The sequence below is a fragment of the Tachyglossus aculeatus genome, chromosome 4, assembly GCF_015852505.1.
Source record: "Tachyglossus aculeatus isolate mTacAcu1 chromosome 4, mTacAcu1.pri, whole genome shotgun sequence".
Classification (NCBI taxonomy): Eukaryota; Metazoa; Chordata; class Mammalia; order Monotremata; family Tachyglossidae; genus Tachyglossus; species Tachyglossus aculeatus.
This window is the reverse complement of record NC_052069.1, coordinates 62360323-62384262: the sequence shown is the minus strand read 5'-3', so window position 1 is coordinate 62384262 and position 23940 is coordinate 62360323. Positions and strand designations below refer to the sequence as shown.

General features: G+C 43.1%; 1 protein-coding gene across 4 annotated transcripts in view; it reads left to right on the top strand.

Annotated features, from left to right (window-relative positions):
* The window catches only part of CAMSAP2 (calmodulin regulated spectrin associated protein family member 2), a 150307-nt gene that overhangs the window by 68389 nt on the left and 57978 nt on the right, over window positions 1-23940 (top strand). For 2 of the 4 annotated variants that reach the window (XM_038744537.1, XM_038744536.1), the window contains exons 4-7: window positions 11561-11644; window positions 17852-17884; window positions 21280-21421; window positions 22033-22172. In XM_038744537.1, coding sequence (XP_038600465.1) covers window positions 11561-11644; window positions 17852-17884; window positions 21280-21421; window positions 22033-22172 — 399 coding nt within the window. The remainder of the gene's footprint in view (window positions 1-11560; window positions 11645-17851; window positions 17885-21279; window positions 21422-22032; window positions 22173-23940) is intronic. The other 2 variants (XM_038744539.1, XM_038744538.1) reach the window with 1 other exon arrangement.

Sequence of the window (23940 nt, the reverse complement as noted above, 5' to 3'; positions counted from 1 at the left end):
GACAGACATTAATATGAATAAATAAGTAATTTATAATATATAATGTAAAGCTATGTACATAAGAGCTGTGGGGCTGGGGGTCCGGCAGATACCAAATGCCCAAAGGTCATGTCTCATATTTCTCTGGCAGAAATGGAAGGTCTGAGTAGAAATTCATAATCACTAATAGGCTCTGCCCCTCTCGGGATCACACCTGGAGAATTTTCAGTCCTCTACCAGTCTCTGCTAGGGGAGGGAGAGTCAAGCAGAGGCCTACCCATCCCATTTCTAGCTTGGGCAGTGGCTAGCGAGTGAAAGGCAATCTGCTACAAGTCAAAACTCACCTGTGCTGAGCAGCAGCGGCAGGGGAGAGAGTCGAGGGCGGAGACTCAGGTTTACTGAAGCAGCGAGAAGCAGCTCAGAAGCAGCGTGGCCCAGTGGAAAGAGCACAGGCTTTGGAGTCAGGGGTCATGGGTTCGAGTCCCGGCTCTGCCAATTGTCAGCTGTGCGACTTTGGGCAAGTCACTTAACTTCTGTAGGCCTCAGTTCCCTCATCTGCAAAATGGGGATTAAGACTGCGAGCCCCCCAAGGGACAGCCTGATCTCCTTGTAACCTCCCCAGCACTTAAAACAGTGCTTTGCACATAGTAAGCGCTTAATAAATGCCATTATTATTATTGCTGCGCAAAAGAAGGCAGTGGTAAACCACTGGCATATTTTTAACCAAGAAAACTCTGTGGATGAACTACTAGAACAATTGCAGTTGGAGATGGGGTGTTCTGGGAGAGGTGTCCGGGTTGGAGAGGACTCGGCGGCATGACGACAGGCGCTGACCTGAAGAGGGAAGAGCTGTCTAGGAGGAGATAGAGCCAGCACCTGTCTCTGAGTGTTGTCCTTCCAGGTTGCAGTGCCTGGCCAGAGATCAGCTTACTTCTGGGGGCCTTCACCTCATCTGTTGGCACCTGCTGAGGGAGGCGGAACCTCAGGAAAAATCCTGGTTCATTGGCTGCAGAGGGCTGGGAGAGGGAGGGTCTCCACTGATTGCCTTAGAGATTAGAAGGAAAGAAGATAAAGAAGTGATAGTTGCAGGTAGAGAAAGTGTAGGAGGAAAGGAGATAAAAATCTAAGGTTTAGTGCCACACCTTCTCATCTCCTTAGCCCACACCATTCTTCCCCTAAAGGACCTGGTAGGATCCCTGTAGATGCTAAAGAAATGCTGAATTTACAGAGGGGGTAGTTTACCTTTCTGCCCTCCCACTACCATTTTCGGATCAATCTAAGCTCTCTGCCCCTCTTAAATCCATTTCATCTTTCTGTACAGGTAGGTGACTATGAACCGTTTCTCCATCACCAAAGCACTGTGGACAGGTAATTTAATCTGAAGAAGAGTAAGGTCGCCAGCCTGCACCTAGAAAACCGTACACACAACCAAGTATCAACAACAGTGAAGCAGGCTTTATTGCTGTTACTGGATTTTGTTACTTGGGGAGCCCTTTTTTATGATATTTGTTAAGTGCTTACTGTGTACCGGGGTATTTGTTAAGGATTTAGTACGTGCCAAGCACTGAACTAAGCACCGGGGTAGATACCAGCTAATCAAGTTGGACGGAGTCCCTGTCCCGTATGGGGCTCACAGTCGTAATCCCCATTTTACAGATGAGGGAACTGAGGCTCAGAGAAGTGACGTGACTTGCCCAAGGTCACCCAGCAGAGAAGCGGCAGAGCCGGGATGAGAACCCAGGTTCTTCGGGCCCTAGGCCTGTGTTCTATCCATAAGGCCACAGTGCTTCTCCATTGTACAATATTGCCGGGTTAGACTAGGAAACCAAATCAAGAAAACTAGTTTGTCATTTGGGAGGCTTAAAGACAAAGTGGGGTGCTAACATGGCATCTAGTTTCAGACCAAACTGAAGATGGAGAGGACACCAAATGGTGTCCCATTTTGATGATGATGATGGCATTTGTTAAGCACTTACTATGTGCAAAGCACTGTTCTAAGTGCTGGGGGGGGGATACAAGGTGATCAGGTTGTCCCTCGTGAGGCTCACAGTCTTAATCTCCAATTTACAGATGTGGTAACTGAGGCCCAGAGAAGTGAAGTGACTTGCCCAAAGTCACACAGCTGACAAGTGGCAGAGCCGGGATTAGAACCCACTACCTCTGGCTCCCAAGCCTGGGCTCTTTCCACTGAGCCACGCTGCTTCTCTTCTTTACGACTGTGAAACCAGGACCCAGGAAAGGGCAATAGAAGTAGGAGACCCAATTCTTTCTTATAAGGGACTTCTTAATAAGATACTTACTGTTGGGAGAGACAGGTGTAAAATATTTTACAAATAAGAGAAGTGCTTAAATAGTGTCAAAATCGATACGTACAAAAGTGTGACAGGAATCTGTAGGTTCAAAAGTTCTAAGATGATAGTAAAGAGGATGAGAGCTGGGGAGAAGAAAAAATCATCATCATCATCAATCGTATTTATTGAGCACTTACTGTGTGCAGAGCACTGTACTAAGCGCTTGGGAAGTCCCTGGAGGAAGTGAGATTTCAGAGAGGCTTTGTAATGGAGTTTGCTGAAGTCTGGCGGATTTGAAGGTGGAGGGTTCTCGACAGATTGGAGAGCGTGAGCTACGAAATAGTAGGAGGGGAGGTAAGAGGGAGAAATTTGATTGAGTCCTCTAAAACCAATTATCAGTAATAATAATAATGATGGCATTTATTATATGCAAAGCACGGTTCTAAGCTCTGGGGAGGATACAAGGTGATCAGATTGTCCCACGGGGGGCTCACAGTCTTAATCCCCATTTTACAGATGAGGTAACTGGGGCCCAGAGAAGTTAAGTGACTTGCCCAAAGTCACCCAGCTGACAAGGGGCAGAGCAGGGATTCGAACCCACGACTTCTGACTCCCAAGCCCATGCTCTTTCCACCGAGCCACAGTGCTGCAGTAGTTTGTGCTTGGCGTATGGAGAAAGGAGTAACCAGCGGTGGCTTTTGAGGACTGGAGAGGCGTGTGCGCATCACGGTTTTAGAAAAATGATCTGAGCAAGAGGAGGGAGAGACTGAAGTCAGGGTGGTCAGTGAGGTGTCTGATGTAAGTAGTCATTGTGCTCTGTGACAAGCGCCCGGACTAGCATGGCGATTATTTGGCTGAAGAGGAAGAAACAAAGTCAGGAAATGTTGTGGAGGAAGAACACCAGGGATTTGGGGATAGGGCAACAGACTGAATATAGGGGTTGAAATAGAGGGTCAAAGATAGTGCCATGGTTGAGGGTTTTAGGAGGATGATGATGATGGTGGGAGTTGCAGGGGGGACATAGGATGAGGAACTGAGAAATTATAAACCGTGGCAGGCCTCCTGGAAGAGATGTCATTTCAGAAAGGTTTTATAGGTGGGGATGTTTACTATTCTATTTATTTTGTTAATGATGTGCATTTAGCTTTAATTTGTTCTGTTGACTTGACACCTGTCGACATGTTTTGTTTTGTCGTTTGTCTCCCCCTTCTAGACTGTGAGCCCGTTGTTGGGTAGGGACCGTCTCTATATGTTGCCAACTTGTACTTCCCAAGCACTTAGTACAGTGCCCAGCATACCGTAAGCGCTCAATAAATACGATTGAATGAATGAATGAACAAGAGAAGTGGTCTGCTGGATGTGAAGGGGAAAGGACATGACAAGAGGCTGATGTTGGGAGAGTTAAAACAAGGTATGGTGAGTAGGCTGGCTTTAGAAGAATGAGAAGTGGGAGAGCTAAGGGTGTGGTGGGAAAGGAGAACCAACAAGTAGGAGGGAGCAAGATGATCAATTTGTATTTCCCAAGCGCTTAGTACAGTGCTCTGCACATAGTAAGCGCTCAATAAATACGATTGATGATGATTTATGTGCCTTAAAGCGGGTGGTTAGGAGTTTCTGTTTGACGTAAAGATGGTTGGGTAACCAGTGGAGGCATTTGAGGAGATGAGAGACGTGCCACATTCAGTGCCAAAAGCGGTTCCGTCAATGCCATCTGTGTGCAGTCGTAACACTAAGCGGTAGGACAGCAGCGCCAACGGTGACGTCCCGGAATGCTGTCGGATCACGAGCGTCAAGGCGACACTCATCCCATCGCACCCTTGGCTGGGTGGGGCCTGGGAGGAGAAGAGAGGACAATGCAATGCCCACCGTGTGTTTTCTGGTGAGCTGAAACGGGATCAGCCTAGAAGATGGGGGTAGAAGACCTGCTCTAAAGGCCCAAGCGAGCGGTATCTCAGGCACGGTGGCATAGCAGCCAACGGTTGAAGGTAGTGGCAGAAGACAGGTCAGCTTAGCCTGCGGCGGTCCAACCCATTCTGTTTTTCTCCCTCCCTTCTGCATTGCTTTCTGCATTGGAGAAGCAGCGTGGCTTAACAGAAAGAGCCCGGGCTTGGAAGTCAGAGGTTATGGGTTCTAATCCCGGCTCCGCCACTTGTCAGCTGGGTGACTTTGGGGAAGTCACTTCACTTCTCTGGGCCGTAGTTATCTCATCTGTCAAATGGGGATGAAGATCGTGAGCCCCACGTGGGACAACCTGATGATCTTGTATCTACCCCAGCGCTTAGGACAGTACTTGGCACATAGTAAGTGCTTAACAAATAGCATCATTATTAGTATTCTAGTATTTCTAGACTGTGAGCCCACTGTTGGGTAGGGACTGTCTCTATATGTTGCCAGCTTGTACTTCCCAAGCGCTTAGTCCAGTGCTCTGCACACAGTAAGCGCTCAATAAATACGATTGATTGATTGATTGATAGTATTATTATTATTATTACCCTTCCTGTGTCAGCTATGCCCTTGGAGCTGTACCCTCCAAGCACTTTGCAATATCCTCCACCCTCACTCCCACAGCACTTATGGACATATCCTCATACTCTTATCATTATTATTAGTAGTAGTAGTACTCTGCCGCGGTCCCCCGTCTGTAATGCATTTGATTGTCTGTCTCCCCAGGTAGACTGGAAGCTTCTTGAGGGCGGGTATCGTGTCTTCCAACTCTGTTGTTTTGTACCGTCCCAAGTGCTTAGTACAGTGCTCTTTGCACAGTAGGTGCTCATTAAATACCATTGATTGATGATGGGTAACTTTCTTAGAGAAGAGGCTTGAGGAAAATAGAGGGAGAAACAAAAATAACTTCAGACAGAGTGGATGACAAATGCAGCAGGGTAGTAGACGGTACTCCGTGTATGCACAAGAGGAGGAAGGGATAGATAGATGGACAGCTCTCCAGCCAGGCCCCTCCCCACTAATAGAAAACCTCATTATTAATAGGCTCATCTTCAGATTCTGACACATGTATATATAAGGGTATGTGTGCATGTTTATATATTTGTGTGCGTATACTTAGGTGAACACATGTATATATGTGTATGTGTGCATGTTTGTACATTTGTGTGCGTATACTTAGGTGAATACATGTGTTACACACATTGTTAGTATATTTATTTTATTTTATTTGTTTATCTATTCTATTTATTTTATTTTGTTAGTATGTTTGGTTTTGTTCTCTGTCTCCCCCTTTTAGACTGTGAGCCCACTGTTGGGTAGGGACTGTCTCTATATGTTGCCAATTTGTACTTCCCAAGTGCTTAGTACAGTGCTCTGCACTTAGTAAGCGCTCAATAAATACGAATGATGATGATGATTAATTTTTATTTGTCATTTTGTTGGTCATATATGTGACTAATCTTGCTGGAGAACTCCTGATGACCCTTAATTAAACTAAAGAGTGGAAACATTGCCTGTGTTTATTTAGTATCCTTAGGACGCAGTAAGTCCGATGTCGGGTAAGGACTGTCTTCTATCTGTTGCCGATTTGTACTTACCAAGCGCTTAGTCCAGTGTTCTGCACACAGTAAGTGCTCAGTAATGTGCATATAGCTATAATTCTATTTATTCTGATGGTATTGACACCTGTCTACTTGTTTTGTTGTGTGTCTCCCCCTTCTAGACTGGGAGCCCGTTGTTAGGTAGGGGCTGTCCCTATGTGTTGCCGATTTGTACTCTCCCAAGCGCTTAGTACAGTGCTGTGCACACAGTAAGCACTCAATAAATACGATTGAATGAATGAATGAATGACTAAAGACCTTACAGTGCCCAAAGTAGGCTTTGCTCTTGAAGATTAAGGCCCACATCAGCTAAATATGAATGAATTAATTAATTCAGTTGCATTTAATGAGCGCTTCCTGTGTACAGAGCACTGTACTAAGTGCTTGGAAAGTACAGTTCGGCAACAGATAGCGACAATCCCTACCCAGCAATGGGCTTATAGTCTAGAAGGTCTGATGCAGTAAAATAGGCGGGATAGGATGAGTTGACTGTACTGACAACAAAACAAAACAAGTAGACAGGCATCAATAGCATCAGAACAGATAAATAGAATTATAGATATATAAAATCAATGTACAAATATACACAAGTTCTGTGTATATTTCAGTTGCTGAAAATTAAAATAACTGAATTAAAATTTAATCTTTTTAGTGTGTCATGAAACTTTTGCATTTTAGAATATATATATGAAAATTTCCTAGGAAATAGTTATCATTTGTAAATGTCTTCTAGACTGTAACGTCACTGTGGGCAGGGAACATGTCTACCAGCTCTGTTATATTGTACTCTCCCGAGCGCCTAGAACAGTGTTCTGCACACAGTAAGTGCTCAATGATAATAATAATGAATAATTATTCCCTTCTAGACAGTCCCTTCTAGACTGTGAGCCCCCTTCTAGACTGTGAGCCCACTGTTGGGTAGGGACCGTCTCTATATGTTGCCAACTTGTACTTCCCAAGCGCTTAGTACAGTGCTCTGCACACAGTAAGCGCTCAATAAATGCGATTGAATGAATGAATGAATGGTATTTATTAAGCACTTACTATGTGTCAGGCACTGTACTGAGTGCTGGGGTGGATTCAAGCCATTCGGGTTGGCACGGTCCCGTTCTCACATGGAGCTCACAGTCTCAATCCCCATTTTACAGATGAGGTAAGTGAGGCACAGAGAAATGAAGAAATTTGCCCAAGGTTACGCAGCAGACAAGCAGCATAGCCAGTATTAGACCTCATGACCTTCTGACTCGCAAGCCTGTGTTCTACCCACTATGCCATGCTGCTTCTCAATCAATCAATCAATCAATATGATTGATAATAGTAGTAGCATTAGTATTTATTAAGCCCTTACAGTGTGCTAAGCGCTAGGAGAGAAAATACGGTTGGGAATTAAACAAGGTCCCTGTCTCTTGGGGCTCATAATCTCACAATATAAGAGGGGAGAAGGGCCTGGAGACAGACACATCAGGAATGCTGAAGCATTAAAACAGAACACAGACAAATATTTATTCATTCATATTTATGGAGTGCTTAAACTGGGCAGAGCACAGTACTAAGCGCTTGGAAAGTACAGTATAGCAATAGAGACAATCCCTGCCCACAGTGGGCTTACAGTCGGGGGGGGGGGGGGTGCGGGGGAGTCAGACATCAAAACAAGTAAACAGGCATCAATATAAATAAATAGAATTATAGATATATACATTTATGAGCCCACTATTGGGTAGGGACTGTCTCTGTATGTTGCCAATTTGTACTTCCCAAGCACTTAGTACAGTGCTCTGCACATAGTAAGCGCTCAATCAATACAATTGATGATGATGTAAGTGCTGTGGGCGGGGAGAGGTGGGAAAGGGCAAAGGGAGTGAGTCAAGGTGATGCCACGGAAGGGGGGGGAGCTGAAGAAAAGGGGTTTAGTCTGGGAAGGCCTCTTGGAGGAGGTGAGCCTTCAGTAGGGCTTTGAAAAAGCAAGCGCCAACTTGTATCATCATCAATCGTATTTATTGAGCGTTTACTGTGTGCAGAGCACTGTACTAAGCGCTTGGGAAGTACAAGTTGGCAACATATAGAGACAGTCCCTACCCAACAGTGGGCTCACAGTCTAAAAGGGGGAGACAGAGAACAAAACCAAACATACTAACAAAATAAAATAAATAGAATAGATATGTACAAGTAAAATAAATAAATAAATAGAGTAACAAATATGTACAAACATATATACATATATACAGGTGTTGTGGGGAAGGGAATGAGGTAAGATTGGGAACTTGTACTTCCCAAGCGCTTAGTACAGTGCTCTGCACACAGTAAGCGCTCAATAAATACGATTGAATGAATGAATGAAGAGTGGTTGGTGGCTTTGAGGTGGATTTCCAGGCCAGAGGTAGGACATGGGCCAGGGGTCGACGGCGGGACAGGCGAGAACGAGGCACAGTGAGAAGGTTAGCACCAGAGGAGCGGAGGGTGCGGGCTGGGCTGGAGAAGGAGAGAAGGGAGGTGAGGTAAGAAGGGGCAAGGTGATGGACAGCTTTGAAGCCAATAGTGAGGAGTTTTTGTTTGATACGGAGGTTGATAGGCAACCACTGGAGATTTTTCGGGGGTGGGGGTGGGGATCCTCATGAAAAGGATCTGGGCTTGTCCTGTGCACATGGGAACAGAGTTTCCCATGGCTGCTTCCCTACCACCACCTTGGGAAAAAAAAATTGTGATGGTTTCTGGGTTGGTTGGAGCCCATCTGGAAGGTCAAACGTACCACTATGGGATTGAAGCAGGAATAATACCCTAGGGAAGTCGTTCTCAAAGTGGTTCGCTAGGCGGGAACGTAGCCTAATGGACAGGCTGGATGGCTTGAGACCTGGGTTCTAAACCCTACTTCACCATTCACCTCCCCCCTGCCTTACCTCCTTCCCTTCCCCACAGTACCTGTATAGATGTATATATGTTTGTACGGATTTATTACTCTATTTTACTTGTACGGATCTATTCTATTTATTTTATTTTGTTAATATGTTTTGTTTTGTTCTCTGTCTCCCCCTTCTAGACTGTGAGCCCACTGTTGGGTAGGGACTGTCTCTGTATGTTGCCAACTTGTACTTCCCAAGCGCTTAGTACAGTGCTCTGCACACAATAAGCGCTCAATAAATATGATTGATTGATTGATTGATTTGGCTGCTGTGTGACCTTGGGCAAGACACTTAACCTCTCGATGCTTGAACTCGGCTCGTCTCTCTCATTCAACCCACCTATTCAGTCTATCCCCAGATCTTGTTGATTCTACTGTCACATCACTAAAATCTGTCCTTTCCCTCCCATCCAACTGTTAGTATGCTGATTCAAGCACTTTTTCTGTCCCGCCTTGACTACTCCATCATTCATTCATTCATTCAACTGTATTTATTGAGTGCTTACTTCGTGCAGAGCACTGTACTAAGCACTTGGGAAGTACAAGTCGGCAACATATAGAGACGGTCCCTACCCAGCAACGGGCTCACAGTCTAGAAGGGGGAGACAGACAACAAAACAAAACATGTGGACAGGTGTCAAGTCATCAGAATAAATGGAAGTAAAGCTAGATGCACATCATTAACAAAATAAATAGAATAGTAAATATGTACAAGTAAAATAAATAGAGTAATAAATCTGTACAAACATATATACAGGTCCTCCTTGCTGACCTCCTTGCCTCTTGAATCTCCCCAGTCCAGTTCATGCTTCATGAGACCCTTCCTTCCTCTCCCCCTCATCCCCCTCTCCATCTCCCCATCTTACCTCCTTCCCTTCCCCACAGCACCTGTATATATGTATATATGTTTGTACATATTAGTTACTCTATTTATTTTACTTATACATATCTATTCTATTTATTTTATTTTGTTAGTATGTTTGGTTTTGTTCTCTGTCTCCCCCTTTTAGACTGCGAGCCCACTGTTGGGTAGGGACTGTCTCTATATGTTGCCAACTTGTACTTCCCAAGCACTTAGTACAGTGCTCTGCACACAGTAAGCGCTCAATAAATACGATTGATGATGATGATGATGCTTCACTCTGTTCCCTGGATCATTTTTCTAGAAAACAAAAACTGCAGTCCATTTCCTCCCTCACTCCTCAGAAACCTTCAGTGGTTGCCCATCCACGTCTGCATCTAACAGAAGCTCGGTACTCTTGTCGTCCAGCACTCAATCGGCTCTCTGCCTCCTACCTAACCTTGCTGATCTCATAGTACAACTCAGCTTGCGTATTCTGCTCCTTTAACATCAACTGAGAAGCAGCGTGGCTCAGTGGAAAGAGCCCGGGCTTTGGAGTCAGAGGTCATAGGTTCAAATCTCTGCTCCGCCGCTTGTCAGCCGTGTGATTCTGGGCAAGTCACCTAACTTCTCTGTGCCTCAGTTACCTCATCTGTAAAATGGGGATTAAAACTGTGAGCCCCTCGTGGGACAACCTGATCAACGTGTATCCTCCCCAGCGCTTAGAACAGTGCTTTGCACATAGTAAGCACTTAATGAATGCCATTATTATTGTTATTAACTGAACTCCCTCCTCCTTCCTGACAGATCACTTCTCTCCGTTTCTTCAAAACTCTCCTAAAATCATGTCTCCCCCAAGAGACCTTCCCTGACTAAACCTTTATTTCCCCCATCCACCCTCCCTTCTGTGTCACCTATTCACTTGGATCCATACCCATTACGTACCTGATGTTCACCTGACCTTCATCCCCACAACACTTATGTATACTTCTCCTTATTCTCTCCTATTTCCCCTACCTGTAATTTATTTTAATGTCTGTCCAGCCCCGTATGCTCCATTTGGGCAAGAATTGTGTCTACCAACTCTATTATTATTACTATTATTAGAGAAGCAGCATGGCTAGAGAAGCAGCGTGGCTGAATCCTGGCTCCACCACTTGTCAGCGGTCAGTGTGACCGTGGGCAAGTCACTTCACTTGTCTGGGTCTCAGTTCCTTCGTCTGTAAAATGGGGATTAAGATTGTGAGCCCCCCGTGGGGACAACCTGATCACCTTGTACCCCCCCAGCGCTTAGAACAGTGCTTTGCACATAGCAAGCGCTTAACAAATACCATTATTATTATTATTATGTTGTTGTTGTACTCTTCTAAACACTGATAGTACACTGATATGCACATAGTGAGCGCTAAATAAGTACTGTTGATCGATTTATCTACCTACCTCTGAGGTGAATCGAGCATATTGCAATAAATCAGTCATCCTTGAGCAACCTCTTTTTCAGTCCGTTGAGTTACAAAGAATGTGAAAGACGTGGTTTCTGCCTTCGAAGGAGTGTATAGCCAAAGGAATCAATCAATCAATGGTATTTAATGAGTGCTTACTGTGTGCAGAGCATTGTGCATAGTGAGCACTAAATAAGTTCTGTTGATCGGTTTTCCTACCTCTGAGGTGAATCAAGCATATTGCAATAAATCAGTCATCCTTGAGCAGCCTCTTTTTCAGTCCGTTAAGAGTTACAAAGAATGTGAAAGACGTGTTTTCTGCCTTCGAAGGAGTGTATCAGCCAAAGGAATCAATCAATCAGTGGTATTTAATGAGTGCTTATTGTGTGCAGAGCACTGTGCCAAGCGCTTGGAAAAGTACAGTAAAATAGAGAGGGTAGACATGTTCCTTGCCCACAAAGAGCTTATAGTTTAGAGGGACTGTGCTAGCTTGTTACCAATTAAAAATCTACGGGCTTCCCCAGAGAGTGTTAACTTTTATATCGTATTTCTTATTCTATTTTAAGGTAAATGATCATTTGAAGGACATATTGGAACAAGAACAGAAATTAAAGGACCCTCATACAGTTGAAACTCCAGGAGGTCAAAAGGTATGTGGTTAAAAGTCGGAATTTTCCTGAGAGACCTAGTCATCACGTATTTTTAAAAATCGGTGGGTAGTTTTCCATAACTATCAAATGATAAGGTTTGCAAAAGGGTGATTGATGTGGATTTTACAAAATATTACTTCTTGTAGAATGGTACTAAGCAGGTGTTGATTGGGTAATGAAAAAACCACAGTTATGTTTCTGGTGTTCATCCTTGGCACCTACTGCATCTTCTTAAAGCGGTATCATCTTACAATAATATTCCATTTATGAGACTAGGTAACTTGAACATTTTGGCTCACAGCCCAAATGCATCACTAATTAGTTCACTTATGAAGTTTGAATTGTGATCAAATGATGTGCAGAACAAGCAAAAGTCTGGTTTTCTTTTTAAAAGTGAATTACCTTCTGATGTGGATGGCTTTAAGATTAGCCTTTTGAAAAGCAAATTGCTTGAATATGCAGTTTTACCTGTTGCCATGTTTGACAAAGATTTTATAACAGGGAGAGAAATCCAAAGTGAATTGAAATGCAGGCAGCTTAATTCAGTCCTGCCTATTCCTTAAAAATTTTTGTGTATTATTCATTCAGTTGTATTTATTGAGCGCTTACTGTGTGCAGAGTATCTGTCATTTACCATAAATAGACTGTAAACAGATGGAATTGAAGAAAGACATCCATGTGGTTTAGAAAAATTCCTTCTTAATCAGGCTTTCAAATGTTTCACTAAGAAAGCTTAATAATTTGTTTAATATTAACCCCCCAAAACTACTTCCTTACTAACTTTTGTATGTGGATTTCAGTGTATTTCCCTTCCCAAAAAGAAGTTCCATAACCGTGGAATTAAGGCCTAGACATTCTCCCACTTGACTCATGCCTGGATTTGCAACAGTTTGGGAGGTGGGTCCTAACGGATTGGGATGGGCTGCAAAACTCCATCAGGTTCAGGCTTGATTCAGACGGGCCCCTCCAGAGGTTGGATCCCGTGCAGTAAAGAAGGGGAAAGAACTACAGTGTAATTTTTTTTTTCCACACATTCCACTTCACCCCCATCCCAGATGCAGCGGGAGAAGGGCCACTATTAAGAAAAACATATAGAACACTTCACTCTACTATTTAGTCTTTTGCCCTGCCCTGCAAAGGGCCCGCACTTCCTTTAAAATGTTGGGACTGCTGCCGCCAATTATTTTTCACGTCATGGGGCGAACGAGTACGACCTTAAGGAAGCCACTCAGCTTCTGTGCTGGTTTCCTCATCGGTTAAGGGCAGGAATAAATGCCTTTTCTCCCTCCCACTTAGACTGGCAGCCCAATGCAGGACAGGGACTGTGTCTGCTTTGCTTCTCTTGTATCCATCCCAGTGCTTAGTACAGTGCCCATTCATTCAGTCGTATTTATTGAGCACTTACTGTGTGCAGAGCACAGCTCTTAGGTACTCAATAAAGGCTATTTGTTGATTGACTTTAACAAATACCATCATCATCATTATTATTATGATCAATTAAAGCCTTATTGAAGGCACATCTCTAAGAGGCCTTCCCTGACTAAGCCCTCATTTCCTTTTCTCCCATGCCCCTCCATATCACCCTTGCACTTGGATTTGCTCCCTTTTTTCACCCCGCCCTCAACCCAACAGCGCTTATGTTCATATTTGTAATTTATTTATTGATATTAATGTCCGTCTCCCCCTCTAGACTGTAAGCTCATTGTGGACAGGGAACATGTCTACCAACTCTGTTATATTGAAGTCTCCCAAGTGCTTAGTACAGTGCCCTGCACACAGTAAGCGCTCGGTAAATATGACTGATGAAAAATTCCACAATTATCCTTATTATGGAGTGAAAACCAAATTTTCAAGGGCCTGCAGGATTCTGATCTTCTGAGACCTCATGGACAAGAAGCAAATGATGCATTTTACATTTTTCAACAAAGGATGACCAACTTGTTGATGTTAGGGACCTTTTTGAGAGGATTGCCTTGCCATCTTCTACTTCTGGGCACACTTTCTAAAGCCAGAATTGTTTTTTAATTGTCCGTATGTAAGCCACATTATGTTCAGCATAATCTATACTTACTCAAAAACCATAGTTTCTTTGCTTTCCTTTTTTCAGTAATCTTTTCAACCCTCGGAAAGTCTGCAAAGTGCTTGGGATCCGGCACCAAATATTAAATTACTGTAGCTCTTTTTAAATGTTATTTGTTAAGCTCTTACTATGTGCCAGGCACTATACGGGGGTAGATGCAAGCTAATCACATTGGACACAGACCAAGTCCCGCATAGGGCTCACAGTCGTAATCCCCATTTTGCAGATGCAGGAACCGCGGCACAGGGAAGCTAACTGACTTGGCCGTGGTCACACAGCAGACAAGTGGCAGAGCTGGGATTAGAACCCAGGTCTTCGGACTTCCAGACTGTGCTCTTGTCACTAGGCTATGCTGTTCTCAAGTACATTTAGCAACTCCTCCAGTATGGAGGCTTATTTCTGAATATTCCGGCTCGATAGCCCTGGATATTTTGAAATCAGAGGGGCTATTTTTCATGTTGTTTTTACCCTTTCCATCTTCATGTCTTTTACCCCTACAGAGAAATTAGGTGACAGATTACTTTTGTTACTCTTGTTTTCCTCTTCACTGTCTGTTTTTTGCAGGGGCCTCCTAATTTTTTGTGTACCTTCTTCGCTTGCCATAAAGTATCACCTGATGTGCGAGTTGCCTAAGGTTTTCTTGTTGCATATTATTATTCATTCTACGTGATGTTTTGAGGTGTGGCTCTTGAGAGAAATAGAGCATTGGAGATCTGATACGTTTGGAGCCTCATTGATAAGAAAGAAGAATGATCATTGGTTTCTGTGTATCTATACACTACGTGGCCCCTCATGTCCTGAAGGAGAGAACTGTCAAAACTTGCAGGAGCTATTCAAGTGCCTATTATTGCTTCTGGCCTGATGAGAAGTGAGATTTCAGATTTCATGTCCAAAGTATAATCTGAAGTCATATCTAAGGGCAGTTCTCCAGGTTCCCCCCACTCTCTCATTCCACAGCAAGGCTACTGCTAAATGCTGTTGTCCTGCTGTTTCCAAAATGAGCACATTCCTCCAAATATTTACTCTGAACCATTTACCTGTGCTCCGGTCACCACTCATTTCATCATGTTTGTTTTCCGCAGCTTTCTTCTTCAAAGCCTTGCATTTCCGGTCCCTTTGTTTGGCAGATAAATCTGCTGATAAAATCAGCTTCCATTATGCTTTCTCCAACCACCATTTCCTTTTTTTCCTCTCTCTTACTTTGGGCATCTGCATGGAATTTCCCATCACTGCTTCCAAAGCCTGCATCGTGCCCTACTTTTTTTTGTTTTGTTGACTCTCTCATTTCTCTCCATTCCACTGACATCTTTTTTTTTTTCTGAGCTAAGGAATTGTTTTTCCAGCTATGTTCGCTCTTCTTCCAAATCTGCTTCTTCTGGAAATCCTCCCTAGATCCTTGTGACTAATAATGGGCTGGCCCTACCAGGAAACTCTATCTTTTAATAGAACAGCTTCCCTCATACATATACTGCTCTTTGACTGAGCAAATCATTTAAGATTTTGTGCCTTAAGCCTTTGTATTTTGAGGCGCGAGGAGTCTGAAACTCTGTTTCTGTATCAATACTAATGATTGTGGATCCTAAACCCTCATTTTCCTTATCCACCTCCCCTCTGCATCAACTGTGCACTTGACTGTATACCCCTTAAGCATTTTCATTCAACCCAGCCCCGCAGGACGTTTGTACATATCCTTATTCTCTCGCATTTCCCCTATCTGTAATTTATTTTAGTCACACACACACACACCCCACACACACATTGTAGTTCCTTGTAGGCTGGGATCATGTCTACCAACTCTATTATACTGAATTTTCCCATGTGCTTAGTGAAGTGCTCCGCACATAATAATCACTCCTTTAGTACAGTTGGCATTTACTGTTGGATTGGTTGGTTGGTATTTAAGTGCTTACTATGTTCCAAGTTCTGTGCTAAACCCTGAGGTAGAGGGAGGATAATGAATCAATTGTATTTATTGAGAGCTTTCTTTATGCAGAGCACTATACTAAGCACTTGGGAGAATTCAGTGTAAAAGAGTCGGTCAACTCGTTTACAGTGTTGATAATCAGACAGAACACGATCCCTGTCCCACATGAGGCTCACGATCCCGGCGGGGAAGGAAGAACAGGTAATAAGCTCCATTTTACAGATGAGAAAAATGAGGCCCAGAGAAGTTGTGCCTGCCCAAGATCAGACAGCAGGCAAGTTGAAGTGTTGTGATTAGAATCACAGTCCTGTGTCTTTTCCCCTCAGCCAGGTTATTTCTCTCTGCTTCTGTTTTCTAGCCATGGTACTCTATTGTTCTTGTTGAACTTACTGTTCACGTTATCTTTTCGGGGGGCGGATTTAACATGTCCTCTTTCCTTATGTGAACATCACCAATCCTTCGCTCTTCCCCACCCTCATCATTCTTAGATTGTGGATCCCTTGGGGGCCAAGGACAGTGTCTAATTCTCTCCCTTGTGCTTTTCCCCAGCGATCGGGACAGTGTTTTTGCACCGAGTAGGCATTTGGTAAATACCGTCGCTACTACTGAGTCCTTTGAACTTGGAGCAAGCAGAAGTCGTGACTCTGAGCCTGATTAAGGCCATGGGAAGGACCTAGGCTAGCATGGGGAAGTACGCCTTCCAGGCAGAGGTTTTGTCCCTTCCTTCCCTGTGCCTTCACATCTGTCCCTGAAATTGCTGGGACTATTAGCCCTGGAATACAGCATGCCAGAAGTAAATGCTGGCAAGAGGGGAAGAGGAAGAAGAAGGATGTGAGCCCCTCTGATGGCCGCGGTTTTCTTCCTGGAGCTCAGTCTCCTCGTGCAAATTACCCATCCCACTAGGTCAACCGGCTCCACGCTCACATTAATGCGTCCAGCTTAATAAAGTTCCCTGTGGTGTTTCAAGCAGCCACTCAAGTAAAATTAAACCTTTCTGTAATGCCTATCCTGACGGATAATTCTTTTGTATTCAATTTCTTTCTAAATTGGGGACAATTTAGTATATTCTAAAAAAGCAGCATGGTCTAGTGGAAAGAGCATGGGCCCAGGGGTCAGAAGGACCTGGTTTGTAATCTCAGCTCCGCCATGTGTCTGTTGTGTGACTTTGGGCAAATCATTTCACCTTTCTGTGCCTCAGTTACCTCATCGGTAAAATGGGGATTAAGACCGTGAGCCCCATGTGGGACAGGGACTGTGTCCAACCTGATTAGGTCATATCTATCCCGGCGCTCAGTACAGTGTGCAGCAAATAGTAGCACTTAACAAATGCCATAAAAAATATTCTACTTATACCTAGATTCAGCTTCCTCGGGGACATCCACATTTTTCCATAGGGGGCCACAGAAATCCATTTATGTGTTTGCTGCATGAGTTTTTTTATTGATTAGAAACGACGGAGCATAGCCTATTAACTATTCAGAAATATGGATGCTTTTAGTAGCGATACACATTTTAAAAATCAGTTTAATCGACTTCATCGTACGAAAGAAGATCATTACATACATAGAGCTGTTCATTTGATCAGGTCGATGAGAATCCAGGTATTAAGCTGATTGAATTATTCTCGAGAACCGTGGGTTGTATTCAGTAAGGGCACATCTCATTTCCGACCGAAAGTTTACATCTCTGGTGGTGACTTCGATTTCACGGAGAATGTACTTTCTCACCGAGCCAGGTTGATCCAAACGTTGCGGTCAAACCCTGGGCGTAACTGGAAATCTGTGATCTTCTATTTGGGTGGAAGACCAAGAGGGAAAGTAATGCTGCAACATGGATCCTATTTAGCTCGTTTTCCCATAATGCTGGAGTTGTGTTCTGAAAGTACCTCACATCATAAGAACCATGTGTCATACTCACATGCCGTCTGGGGGACACAAAACCATTTCTTCAACACCACGGCATATTGTGTCCAGGCACGTGTTGTTGGAAGAATGTTCCCTAATTGTGCAGTGGCTTTCTATCTGAAACATAAAATGAAAACCCACTGTAGCAAAATTGACGGCATTTAAAAGCCGCTATTAGAAATCAACCCCTTTTCAAATCAGTGAAGGTTGTGCTGCCAATGTTTCATAAAAATTAATTCTGATAAGTTTTTCCTTTTTGCCTTTGCTTTTCTTTTTTCTGCTGCTTCCTTATACTGAAGTCTCCTTCCAAATGGTTTTGGAAACTGGTCCCTGTAAGTTTGTCCAACTCCTTCACTTTGCTCTAATTACATAAATTAGAAGGACATTGTCCATGTTGTGCCGGTGTATTCATTTCATGTCATTTCATCAGTTATTGGAAATACTGCCCGGAAAGGTTCTAGCCATCCAGAGTAAGCTGTCCCCCGGGAAAATATCAGCACAGTTACAAGATGTACTTTGAAAAGGAAATCATGGCATTATTCAATCCACTTAAATGGAAAAGTGCCTCTAATGATTCTTTTTATGTGCAAGAATTTCAATTGGGGTGAGGAGGAATTGCATGCACTTGAGAATAAAAGCTGTTTGGAAGTTAGTCTTTTTTTTTTCTATTGATGTGACACAAAGTATTCTGATGTTCTTTTTTATCCACTGTAAATGTGATAGGGTACCAAAAACTCCTTATTGATCTAAGTCAGTAAGTTTTTCTATCTAATAAAATCATGTAATAATCATCATAATTTGGGGAGGTTTTTCTGCATCCTTTTTTGGGGACTGTTGTCATCAACCAGGCCTCTTGGTGGAATTAAATTTCAGTTAAATCCATCAAGTTGACCCGCATGTGATCATCATCAATCGTATTTATTGAGTGCTTACTATGTGCAGAGCACTGTACTAAGCACTTGGGAAGTACAAATTGGCAACATATAGAGACAGTCCCTACCCAACAGTGGGCTCACAGTCTAAAAGATTGTGATGTGATTAAATATATCTTCTTCAACACCACATCATATTGTGTCCAGGAACTTGTTGTTGGAAGAATGTCCCCTAATTGTGCAAAGGCATTCTATCTGAAACATAAAATGAAAACCCATTGTAGCAAAACTCCTTTATCAAAGGATACTTTGTTCACTTCTGCTAACAGCAGAATTATAGCTTGACTCCATATATGTTCCCACTGGCCTGTATTGGTTGGTTTTAGTTACAGTTAATCAAATACGACTGTATGATACCAAAATAAAATCCTAAATAGGGCCTATAAGGCGGTGGGACTCTGATGGAGAGATGGGGGCAAAAGAGTTTGGAGGAAAGGACTTACTGGATTCCTGCACTCCTGCTGCAAAAACGGTGTTGGCCCGAAATCCTGACATCAGACCAACTGAGACCAGTTGAAATGTATCCTTATCTGCTCTAACTGCTATAACCATCCCAAGACACTCACATTGATAATCACCCCACCCTCAGCCCTTATGGTCATATCTATAATTTATTTACTTGAACTAATGTCTGCTTCCCACCTAGACTGTAAGCTCATTTTAGGCAAGGAACTTTTCTGCCGGCTTGGTTGTATTGTACTTTCCCAAGCACTTAGTACAGTGCTCTGCACAGCATAAGCGCTCCATAAATACCACTGATTGATTGGTTCATTCATTTCCTGCCCTCATGGAGATCACATTCTGCTGGGGGAGATAGGCATAAAAATGTTTACAAGTACAACAGTCAGAGTAAATAATTGAGGGTGCCATTGAATATGCATAATAATAATAATAACAGCATTTGTTAAGCGCTTACCATGTGCAAAGCACTGTTCTAAGCACTGGGGAGGATACAAGGTGATCAGGTTGTCCCATGTCAGGCTCACAGTCTTAATCCCCATTTTACAGAAATGGTAACTGAGGCACAGAGAAGTCAAGTGACTTGCCCAAAGTCACATATACACAAGTGCTGAGGAGGGACATCTGTAAGTATATAGGTTCTAGAGGTGGCAGTTGAATTAATTCTATTCGAGATGTTGGGAATTAATTGGGAAAGGACCAGGATACTGCCTTGTTTTTGAGCCAGTGGTTAATTTCCCGAACCATTACAAAGGAGAAAATTTAAATCATGTTCCAAAGTGTGCTTCCCAAAATTAATTTTCAGTTTTCCAAAATCTTGTTTTCATCATCTTAGCCAAAATGTCCACAGTATAAGAGGTGCAGACCTGCCTACAGGTAAAAAAGCATATTGTTATTCCCATTTTTACACAACTTCACATCCAGTGTTAGAAAGTCAAGTAGAATGGGAGGAAAAAATAATTCTGATTGCAAGGAATAGCACAGATACCTACATAAGGAGAGGTCCCATTGTTCAAGTCAGATATAATAATTGTGGTATTTGTTAAGTGCTTACTATGTGCCAAGCACTGTTCTAAACGCTAGGGTAGATACAAGGTAATCAGGTTGTCCCGCATGAGGCTCATAGTCTTAATCCCCATTTTACAGATGAGGGAACTGAGGCACAGAGAAGTTAAGTGACTTGCCCAAGTCACACAGCAGACAAGAGGTGGAGCCGGGATTAGAAGCCACATCCTCTGACTCCCAAACCCGTACTCTTTCTGTTGAGCCAGATTCCCTTACCTTGACATTAAGCATTATGTTTTAGGATAGTTCCTTCTCCTAAACTATATTATTCCCAAGAAATCTTTTGAGGATAACACGTTATCCCTTTTTTCCCCAGTGGGAAATAGTGACAGGAACAGGAAAGGCACTGCTTCCCTGAAGATTTGTGTGGGAGAGCCCTGGCTGAGTGTGTATGGATTGATTGAGTAGTTGCCCAGTTCATTGTGGAACATCCTTCAACTTCAAAAGCTCATCCTTTTCTTAAAATTTCATTCAATCAGTGGTATTTATTGAGCGCTTACTGTGTGCAGGGCACTGTACTAAGTGCTTGGGAGAGTATAATCTAAGAGTTAGTAGACATGTTCCCTGATCACCAAGAGTTTACAGTCTAGAGGGGGAATTAGTCAATCAATTGTATTTATTGAGTGCCAACTATGCGCAGAGTTTAGTAGACACAGTGTAAGTGAGTTTGATAGACACATTCCCTGCCCACAGGGAGGTGCTAAAATAAATTAGAAAACCTTATTAGCAAAGGTGACAACCATTCTGGGTTTTTTATAGTTATTCTTAATACCTACAGAATTTCTTAAGAAGCAGTAACATTTTTCATCAACAATCTGGTCACCGTGTCCCTCCCTCCAACATTCTGGTCACTTTGTCCCTCCTTTCCATCCCTGCACGAATAGCTCTCAGGGTAGACACTTGGCAGTAAGCCATACCTTGTTCAAACCTGCCCCCGTTTTTAACACCTAAGAGACGTATTCACGCTCTTTAATCCTTTTCTGGTGTTTAACCCCAGTTTCACTAAAAATTGGGAAACGGAATTTGTTGGTTTCCTATTAACATTATAAATAAAATAGCTTCGAATGGCAGCACTCTCAAAAACCAGTAGACATCCCCTTTCCTTGGAATAATGATTCCTCTAGATCACCGCGGCCAAAGCGAGGATTAGTTCTACTTCCCTCCAATTTGCTAATGGAGCCGTTGAATCCGTAGTATATGTCTACCGTTTTTCCACATGTGTCATTGAGCAAGTGTCTATTTCAGTCTCTTTTTTTTTTTTTACATGGCAGGCTCGTTATAGGAAGGAACAGACCCTGCTGAAGCAGCTGCCCTGCATTCCGTTGGTAGAAAATCTTTTGAAGGATGGTACAGATGGTTGTGCCTTAGCTGCCCTGATCCATTTCTACTGTCCTGATATTGTCAGACTGGAGGGTGAGTGTGTTCACTAATATCCCTGTGCCTTACAGAGATCTCATTAAGAAATCCATTTTTATAGCTTCTAATAAAGGCAATTGTTATTAAGGGCACTGCTGCTGCAAACCCAAGTTAGGCATTTGAAATACATTGTAGAAAACCTGACAAGAAATATTTCCCTCTACTATTATCAAAAATAAGGCAAGGTTCACTAAACTGTCAAGTGGAAATCGTGCTCTCTGACTCCTCAGCTACAGAATGCAGTAAAATTAGGCATGGGCTGTGCAGATTGAATAGTTAGTATTTATGACATGAAAAGTTTATGGATAAATAACATTTTTCAAGGAATGCATTAAATGCAAAACAAGTTATTTAGAAGGCAGTTGGATGTTCACTTCTTCAGCTTTAGATATTCAATATATTATGCAGAGAATTGAAATGTAATTAGCATAATGTAGTAGTTAGTCTTCTAGGGTTCTTGAATGTTTGAAAAGAATGCCAGGTATATTTTTATCATTGTGTGTTTCTGATTGAGAATTCATACCAGAGAATTCAATTTCAGATAATTTAGAGAATGATTTTATCATAAAATTGATATTAATCCATTTTCTCTTTTCTTCATCTCCAAGATATTTGTTTGAAGGAGACTATGTCATTGGCTGATAGTCTATATAATCTGCAGCTGATCCAAGAATTCTGCCAGGAGTATTTGAACCAGTGCTGCCATTTCGCCCTTGAAGATATGCTCTATGCTTCTTCATCAATAAAAGTAAGCAATAACCGATTCTCTTGCTCAGTAGCATTAAAAACTTCATCTAGTAATAATCCATTGAACGGATGTGTGTAAACACACACAAAATTAAATCTTCCTGAGGTTTCCGAAAGGAAGTAAGTCGAAATCAAGTAAATCGTAGTAGGGGTCAGAAATGTTTTCTACAGTTCTATTGTTTGTTTTTGCTTCTGTATTTCATTCATTCATTCATTCATTCAATTGTATTTATTGAGTGCTTACTGTGTGCAGAGCACTGTACTAAGTGCTTGGGAAGTACAAGTCGGCAGCATAAAGAGACGGTCCCTACCCAACAGCAGGCTCACAGTCTAGAAGGGGGAGACAGACAATGAAACAAAACATGTGGACAGGTGTCAAGTCATCAGAATATTTCCAAGTGCTCTTTATCCTGTCTATAAATCTACATCCGTATGTCTGTAAGAGAGTGTGGAAAAGGGCTGGCAAATATGGGAATTCGACGGTAACTACAGCTGCCTCGTGCACTATGACATTGCATCCGTGTTATCCCGTGGAAGCTTCATGTGCACTTGACAGTGTGTTGGCACCCCCTGCCCACCTTCTTGCTGATGGAATTCCCTGTCCGAGCAGGATATATGTATATATGTTTGTCCATATTTATTACTCTATTTATTTATTTTACTTGTACATATCTGTTCTATTTATTTTATTTTGTTAATATGTTTGGTTTTGTTGTCTGTCTCCCCCTTCTAGACTGTGAGCGCACTGTTGGGTAGGGACTGTCTCTGTTGCCAACTTGTACTTCCCAAGCGCTTAGTACAGTGCTCTGCACACAGTAAGCGCTCAAGAAATACGATTGATTGATTGAACACGTCTGGCTGGGTTGAAAGGTGTTGAGCGAGAGGTGACGGGGGCTGACCAAGGGCCTCGACCATGAATTTAAGTCCCTCTAACCATGGGCTGGGTTCATCACTGCCCATGTCCATTTTCTTCTCACATGGCAGATCTGTCCCTCTTTGGTGATCGAGCGGCTCCCCTCCATCCAAAGAAGGGGAAGAAAAAACCCGCCCTCTCCCCTCCCCTCCCAAACCGCTTTCTTCCAAGCCACGGCCAGCTGGTCACCCAGCCCCGCTGTAAGAAATTGAAAAGTCCCATCGTAGCTTGTGCAGTTGTTCACACACTATGAGACAGTTAACAGCCTCACCTCACAACTGGTCTGATGAGGCATCAGTAAAGCAGGACTGAATGAAGCATGGCCGCCCAACAGATTTAGCTCGGAGGTAGCGGGTGCTAGATGTGTTCTTTTTATTGGATTGGTAAACTGCTTCAAAAGCAGCGGTGGGCTGATTGTTAGTGGAAAGACCTGGGTTCTAATTCCGACTCCACCACCTGACTGCTGCGAAACCACTTCTCCATGGCTCGGATTCCCTCACTTGTAAAGTGAGGATTCGATGACTGTTCTCCCTTCCACTCAGACTGATTCCTGTGGGGGGATAGAGACTGTATCTGGTTGGATTGTGTCAGATCTTCCCCAGCCCTTAGCACAGAGCATGGCCCCAGAAGCGCTTAACAGATACCAATTTTTCGTTATTAGCTTCATGACGTAAACATTGCTTCAAAACATTTGGTGCAATCCCAAGGGGAATCAGCAATCACTTGAGAATTTTAGCGTGGATCTAATGTGATCATACCATGCTGCCATCAAGTTCATCAGTCTCGGCCACTTTCGTGTCGGAGTTGATCTTGATTTCGAGGCCCGGCCTGGTCTTAGGAAGGCAAAGCAAACACA